The 7,500-nt window shown below is 38.9% G+C and overlaps 2 protein-coding genes across 2 annotated transcripts in view; both read left to right on the top strand.

The window, feature by feature from the left end:
* The window catches only part of LOC138008125 (methanethiol oxidase-like), a 24,019-nt gene extending 21,354 nt beyond the window's left edge, over positions 1–2,665 (top strand). The window contains exon 11 of the mRNA XM_068855341.1: positions 2,280–2,665. Within this exon, the coding sequence (XP_068711442.1) occupies positions 2,280–2,442 (163 nt within the window). The 3' untranslated portion in view covers positions 2,443–2,665. The remainder of the gene's footprint in view (positions 1–2,279) is intronic.
* A 1,247-nt stretch (positions 2,666–3,912) lies between these two features.
* On the top strand, positions 3,913–6,805 carry LOC138008126 (uncharacterized HIT-like protein slr1234). Its single transcript, XM_068855342.1, has 4 exons — positions 3,913–4,243; positions 5,219–5,323; positions 5,865–5,940; positions 6,607–6,805. Exons 1-4 carry the CDS (start codon positions 3,995–3,997, stop codon positions 6,696–6,698), a joined length of 522 nt encoding a protein of 173 aa, XP_068711443.1. The 5' UTR covers positions 3,913–3,994; the 3' UTR covers positions 6,699–6,805.
* The last annotated feature ends 695 nt before the right edge of the window (positions 6,806–7,500 follow it).

The raw sequence follows: 7,500 nt of genomic DNA on the forward strand, positions 1-7,500 counted from the left end.
AAGGTTTTCGATAGCTTTTCAAACTACCGGATTTGATTATGAAAGTACCGTACGTGGTTATTTCCCGTTGTTAGGCCAGTGTATTGGAAGCGAATCCACAAGAAGGTCTGGAATTCTCAAAAATGCTATTTACATTTTTGAATTTGGAGGGAAAAAAACAGAAAACTAAACTTATCACTTGAATGAAATGCCCGCATGCATCAGATCGATCATTCTGTTTAGTAAGAAAAATAAGGCATTGTGCCTTCTTGTTAGATTGAAGGATTCCGGCATTGCGCGATTGTCTTGTGTTTCTTCAGCCCATAGCTATAGCTTCCTCAGATACCGAAGTCCGAAAAAAAAAAAGGAAAAAAGAAAAGACAGCGAGTCTTAAAATTCATAGCGTCAAAGTACCGGACGTGAAATGGTAAACAACCGGACAAAACGCCCCTGGCCTCAAACGAAAACCCTGCAAACTGTAGGTTGCAGGTCATTATTTCACCATAACTGAAACAACCCAAACATTTGCTATAATGGTAACATTCGCACTAAACACTATTCTTTAGATAATATTTAAGCCTAAGGATAGCATTTTTGCAAAGGTTGGGTTGTTTCAGCTATGGTAAAACATTGACCTGCAACCCTAACCTGCATTTTATACCCCTCGGCACATTTGTTCTTCAAGTAACTTATCAGAAGAAGGTAGTCCCTTTGTAATGTCCTCTCGGAAGGCGAAGGAGATAGCGTGATCGGGAAGTTAGTTAGCTGACGGGATACGGGATACGTCCCTGGGTTCGAATTCAGGCTGTTCTGATTACTAACTGGCGAACCTGTCTTCAACGCTCTTAAATTGCTGTTATTAATCAAGGGTTTCTCTCTTTCCAGTTGGGTTTTCTAATACTTTTAGATTAATTTGCATGAATTGTTCTTTCTATACACAGCCACACGGAGCCTTAAATAAACTCATCTGTGCGTTTTTTCACTTTACGATGAGAACATTGATATTAATAAGGCCTGAAGAACATGTGATTAATAAAGAAGCCATTCGGTGATTGCAGTCCTCAGTGTCAGTAGTGACTCTTTGGCCCCTCTTTTGAAGACTGTGTAACTTTCCGGGCCCGAAAAGCCGTTATTGAACCTGCCATCCGTTTGTTGTAAAAAGCTGGTCTTTTAGTATGTTAAGTATGTTATCAAGAGAACTAAAGGCAAAATGGTAGTGAAATTGATGACACAATTGTGACACTCGAAAAAGGACGGAAATGTTTCGCGGGGCTTTCGAGAAACAGGCCCCTGGCCTCTCGGGTATTCCATTCATCTTGGATGAGTGAATGACTGATATCGGAAATGTTACGTTAGAACCTTGCGTGACTCTCTCCTGAACTTGGCACCGGCTAGGACAATCTCGTCCCCAGCGTCCGCTTTTCTTTTGGTCAGTACCAAGAACACAGACTCTGGCTACTTCCAATTTATGCGCAGTTGTAGTGAAGGTCCATTTTTGTAACCGTTGACAACCACTGTTGTTTCAATCTCGTTTCCAGAGTCATCGTTCCCTTGACCAGCGGTCGGGAAAGAGAGACTCTGGTTGAATCCAAAAAAGGCCATATTTGACTGGCTGTTGAAAAACGGTTCCATTTCCTGCCATTTTCAGTCTAAACTCGAAAATCGTGCTTTCTTGTGGATTTTTATCTACACGAGGTTGAAGATGATCTAGAAATAAATCATTTTACAACTTACCAGTTCCGTAACGTTTTTGTTTTTGAAAATACAGCTATTTTCACTTGCGTGACACCAGATGCTGAGATCTGTTTTGATTGATAAAATGTATCTCGTTATTGATTATTCTCCGTAGTTTAAAAGCTTCGAGTTTATTAGGAGATGTGTTTATACTCATGTGTACTGTCTCGCGAGTGAAAAGTAAGCGCTGTCATGGCAAGGTGAACTCCATCAGTGTTGATTTCCAACCGTCTCCTCTCACGCACGCGCAGTTTTTTAACCGATTTTCGATTATTCCAGAGCCTCCCGCGCCCGTTCTGCTGGACAAGAGTAACGGAGGCTGTGGGAACGAGATTGCTGTTGTTTCAAATTTCTGAGCGTGCGTAGACGAAACGGAAGTCCGTGATTTGCGGACTTCCTGCTTTCGGGAAGTGTCCGGCGGACTCTGTGGACGAGATAAACTACTTCAATCCACTCTAAAATAAAAGCAAAAGTAATATCATCTACGTGTACTCTGTTGGTGTGCTTTGTGAGAGGGATTCTCCTCGTGTATTTTTCAAATTTTGCCTATCAATTTTTTTTCTCAGGAAAGGAAGCATGTTGCTCCAAATCGACGTTGATACAGTGAATGGCGGACTGAAGTTGAATCCTGATTTTTGCGTTGACTTTGGTGACGAGCCTGGCGGACCTGCACTTGCCCACGAAATGCGGTATCCAGGGGGCGACTGTTCCTCTGACATCTGGCTCTGAATATTTTGAGGCATCATAAAGGCAGAATAAATAACAATTAGCTAGAACACCACACCACAATCTATATTTAGGTGTGACTCGGATCGGTTAATCCTGGGAAGCTTATTCACATAGGCTTTAGCTTAGTAGTATTAAACTCATTTATTGAAACATCATACATTACAGTCGTAGGACTGAATTACGTACAATATAAAAGTTACAATAAAAAAATTGTTAATTACAATTCTGTTTAAAGGTTATTTACATCGCGTGGCTAATACTCAGGTGAATTAGGCATGGACCATGGGCATGAAAATAAGTGAGGGGGTGGTATAAGTATTGATCCATTTTATATAACACGAAATAACTTTGGCACATCGTTAGCAGCAATAAGATGTGAAATCTTAACTGGTATATAAGATGATATGTTATCACGTGACATGTCAAAGTTATTTTTAGCACAGGAATCTCAACAAAACGGCAACACTTTTCATCATTTTCTGGTGGCTGGATTTACCTTTATGATGTTAACACCGTTGGGTACATCATTTCTGTGTTTGGACATTTCAAGATAATTTGAAATAAATGTCCGAAAAAAGAAATTACTTTCCATAGGGGACTGGGCACTAGTACAAAATGCCGTATATTTCCAAAAATAAAGACATATTTAACAAAGGCCAAGCACAGTTTGTTGTCATTTACCATTTCGACTAATCTAATAGTAGCGAAGTGAAATGAATTTTAGCATAGACTATTGCCGTTTTTTACTTTGAGTTTTGTGGCCGTAACAAGTCACGTGATCTCATTTTTATACGTTATCGACATTAATATAAAAACGTTTGTGACGTTATTAGTTTGCGAAAGTCTTAGGTCAGTTATTACTAAACTGTCAGAAGTTAGACCACCCTCTCACTTTTTTGTGTAATAATTTGGGGCCAGTTTGGGGCACATGCCTTAATTAATTTTGCCCTCTATATGTGATTAACATGTAATGGCAATGTGCTCTCGTACAATTAAAGATTAATTTCACTTGTATTTTCAAAGTTGTCGAAATTGCCCTCGTCGCTTCGCCAGTCGGGAAATTTTGTGAAAACTTTGAGAATACGCGTGAAATGAATCCTTAATTGCCCTCGAGCCCAAGCGTTTACATATACTTATCCGAAAGGACTTGAAAGTCTAACCACGTGCACATTCAGCTGCCATATTACAAAGGCAGCACTTTCATCACCCCACCCTGAGTGGGGGCACTGCCGGGATTGAAACCCACAACCTCCCGCAAACTGTTAGTTTAAAAGAATGAAAAAGGCCTGCCAAGTCCTCCCCTGCTTCTTATGATCCGAAAGGATTTAAACCGGTTTAAGTGAGGGTCCCATTCTGCCTCCCCATAAAAGAAGGAAAGATTGCGTGACAAGAAGCAAATAAACGAACCTGTGACAGGAAGTCCAGTCCATTGGTTAATCTCTTTTTGTTATCCGTTGTTTGGTCCGTCGTGTATGGGGAACTTATATTGTTCGGAGACACGCCATAAAAATCACGTCCAAGTTCGAAGAGTTTGGAGAACTGAATTATCCGAATGGCGCTGTCAGCGCTGCGAAGAAGCACGTTTTTCACAAGCAAACTCTTGCTCACAGCGGCTGCAGCTATAAGTGTTGCTCCAAGGTTAATTCAAGCCGATTTTTGTTCTGATGGAAAATGCAGTGATGAGGTTGAGAAAGCCAAAGTTGCTTCCGAAGCTGCAGAGAAGTATCGTCCAGAAGACTCAATATTCAGCAGGATTATTCGCAAGGAAATTCCTGCTGACATAATACATGAAGATGAAAAGGTTGGCTGAATAAGTTTGGATATTTTCTTCATAATATCCCCTTAATTAAAAAAATCGATCTATAACATATTTAATATATCGATGAGCACAGCAAGGAGCATTCACATGTGGTTCTGAGGGAGATGGATTCTTGGGGAGGTACAGACGGCGGGAAGATTGTTGGTGGGGGTGTGTTTTGAAATGCTGTGGCCAGTGGGGTGCCAGGTTTCATAACAACCCCTTCCATACAGTTGTAGTATGTGTAATGAATTTATTTCTGCAATTTCACGCGTTGCTTCCATTTGGGTCAGTGAGCTATGATACGTGGGAACTGATGCGATTAAATGCGGATCATTTGACCATGCATAATTGAATTTATTTCAAATAATGCCTTGTTTAATTGAAATGGCATTTACCGGTATTATTGCTGAATAATAGTGCTAGTGGAATTCAGGATGCTACCAACACGGTATGCTAAGCGAATAAAATTATTTGCATGTTAGATGCAATACTAAATATATATTATATATGTTCATCACCTCACATCCTGTATAGAGCGACTACCTTGAAAAAGTGTTTGCAATTTGTTTCATGGACCAATGTTTGGCAAGATTAAAACAACGCTTCTCCTTATTCCCGACAAGGAAACTCCAAATATGGGCAATAAACAGTTTGATTGCCCAATCACATTACTGCATTTCAAATGACGTCAAAGTAAAACTTTCCAGAAAGTTCCATGGAAAAATGACGTTGTTTTCATCTGTGTTCACCAAGCCAATAAGAATTTGCACTTGTTTGTTTTTGTTCGATAAGCCAATTTTTGTTAAAGTTCTGTTTTTCACTTTAAAATGATATTTTGATGGCATCAAAATGTTTTGTATTTCTTTCACTAATTTTTGTCCTTGTAAACGTTAATCTAAATATTAATAAATAAAGGAAGACATGTACCAGCTTCCAGCTTGGTAAAGGTATGAGGCAAGGTTTTTGTTCTAATAGGCTATTGCATTTCGAGATGTAAATCCAGTGGCACCAAAACACATTTTAGTGATTCCACGGAAGCCCATCACACAACTAGCTGCAAGTACAGAAGATGACATACCAGTAAGTACATGTAGATTTTTGGTGCAATTTATCATACAGTACAATTATTCAAGAATTGACTTTAAATAGTCATAATTACCAGTAAGCAAGTGTATAGAATAATTTGCAGACTACTTTTCAATTTAATTCTGACTGTTGTTATTATGTGTACCAGAGACTGTGATTCCGTGAGAACACTGAGCACTGGCTGTTTCTAAAATCACAAAATAAGCTGTAGAGGTAATCCATTTTCATGACTCCCACCAAGGAGGACAATAGTAGTCTCCACTCTCTGAGAGTGCACACAAGAACAAGAAGAGTGTTATTTGCAGTGTTACCTTTACAAGTAGGAACCTGCCTTCAGTTTTTATTCTGGGCACTGACCTAAAGAGCCACAGCCTCTGTGGATGAGATCCCAAAGCTTGTATTTTCTCTTGGGACTTATAATGGTGCCAAGAGAAACTGGAAACAATGCGTATGCAAAATTTTGGAGGGACAAGCAAAGAATATTATGGTATTTTTGATATTGGCTAATTGATGTTTTGTTTTCTTGTCCATTCAGCTTCTTGGCCACTTGTTGTGGGTAGCAAAGACTGTTGCGGAGAAGGAAAATTTGAATGACAGTGGGTATAGAATTGGTAAGAGAGTGAATTGTGACATGCTTCATCTTTTCACGGGAGTCAGTGGTGCTAATAACTTAGATAATTGCCTTAATCCTGCAAGTCTCTTGTTGCTTGGGAGTAGTGAGCAGAAAACAAGTCATTTTATTTATCCAAGCAGAGAAATATTCATGCTTGAAATGTATTTAATTAATAGGGCAGTTTGCTATTCTTATGGTCAGATGGAGACAAGCATGAAACAGAGGCCAGTGTGATGGATCTTTTCAGATTTGTTGTTATATCATAATAAAATTATTATTATTATTTCAATGCACAAGCAGGTGGAATTATATGAATCCTGCAATCTAATTGGCTCTTGCCCGCCAACCTGGGTGGAATCTTAGCCCTGGCTGTGTGAGCTTTTGTAATGATCTTAAATTTCCGTTTGTTTGACACCAAATTCGTTCACATACAGAAGTAAGTGTTTCAAAACTGATTTTTACCAGACAGGAGGGGTGGAATTATAATTCATAAAAAAATAACCTGACCTGTCAGTGTGGGAAGGTCTAGCCCTTTCTAACTCCAAGAGGCAGTGTTTGATTGTCGACTCTGGGTTGTACTCTTCAGCAAATTTTACGCCTTTTCCACAGCAGTCAGCTGAATTTAATGCAAACCCTTACATCCTCCATTCTACCTTGTTTTCAGTTATTAACAATGGACGAGATGCTGCCCAGTCCGTCTATCATCTTCATATCCACATTCTCGGTGGACGCCAGATGTCTTGGCCTCCCGGTTAAGTCGTTCAATGCAAACACATCAAGCTAAGCCTGTTTGTAAAAACACGTGTTTTCGTGTTCCTTTTTTATAAAATTCAAGTAGAAAATAATAAACCTTATCAAAATCATCCGTGTTTTTTCAATTAATTTGTAATTCCTTATTAAATTATTGTATTTTTGCTAAATATGTAATAAATTTGATTTCGTGTAGATATCCAATTAGGTTTTCATTGAGAAACAACTGAAACAATGCCGGCTGCTGTTTATTCAAGGGAACCCAACGTCAATTTTCGGGAAATATCTGTTCGTAAGACGATTTGAAATTTAGAATTTTCGAAACATTTGTGCTTGCCTGCCTGTCCCAGGATTTTCGAACATCTAAAACATGGTATAATTGCCCATTTTTAACGGATTTTTACCCTAAAAAGCTCACCTAGAATTCTCGGGAGACTTTTTTCTGGCTGAATTTTTCGAAAAGGTAAGTTTTCATCCCTATAAATTTCGGATCACTAGACTTTCAGCTAGGAAATCCGAACAGATGAAAAATTTTTAGTGGATAAAAATATGCCTTTATCTACCGTTTAAATACTAAAATACGTTTAACAATGCTATGTCCAAGTGGTTTTGAACTATATTCTCGCTGGGTGCCCCTGTTTATTATGTCGCATTAAAGAGGAGAAGTCAGGTTCCGTCCAAGAATTTTTTCCTTACAGTGACTGCTATTTTGAAACCTTTCTTGAAATGGTCAAGATACATCACCAACCAACATATGTAATAACGTCCCTTATGCAAGTCACTCCTGGACAACTGGTCTACAATTGTA

The sequence above is a fragment of the Montipora foliosa genome, chromosome 6, assembly GCF_036669935.1.
Source record: "Montipora foliosa isolate CH-2021 chromosome 6, ASM3666993v2, whole genome shotgun sequence".
NCBI lineage: Eukaryota > Metazoa > Cnidaria > Anthozoa > Scleractinia > Acroporidae > Montipora > Montipora foliosa.

Bases quoted from the DNA above. Each gene is read 5' to 3' on its own strand.
- LOC138008126 (XM_068855342.1), top strand. From the start codon at position 3,995: ATGGCGCTGTCAGCGCTGCGAAGAAGCACGTTTTTCACAAGCAAACTC. The intron at 5,324-5,864 runs GTAAGTACATGT...TTGTCCATTCAG, and splicing joins GTACAGAAGATGACATACCA to CTTCTTGGCCACTTGTTGTG. The intron at 5,941-6,606 runs GTAAGAGAGTGA...CCTTGTTTTCAG, and splicing joins TGACAGTGGGTATAGAATTG to TTATTAACAATGGACGAGAT.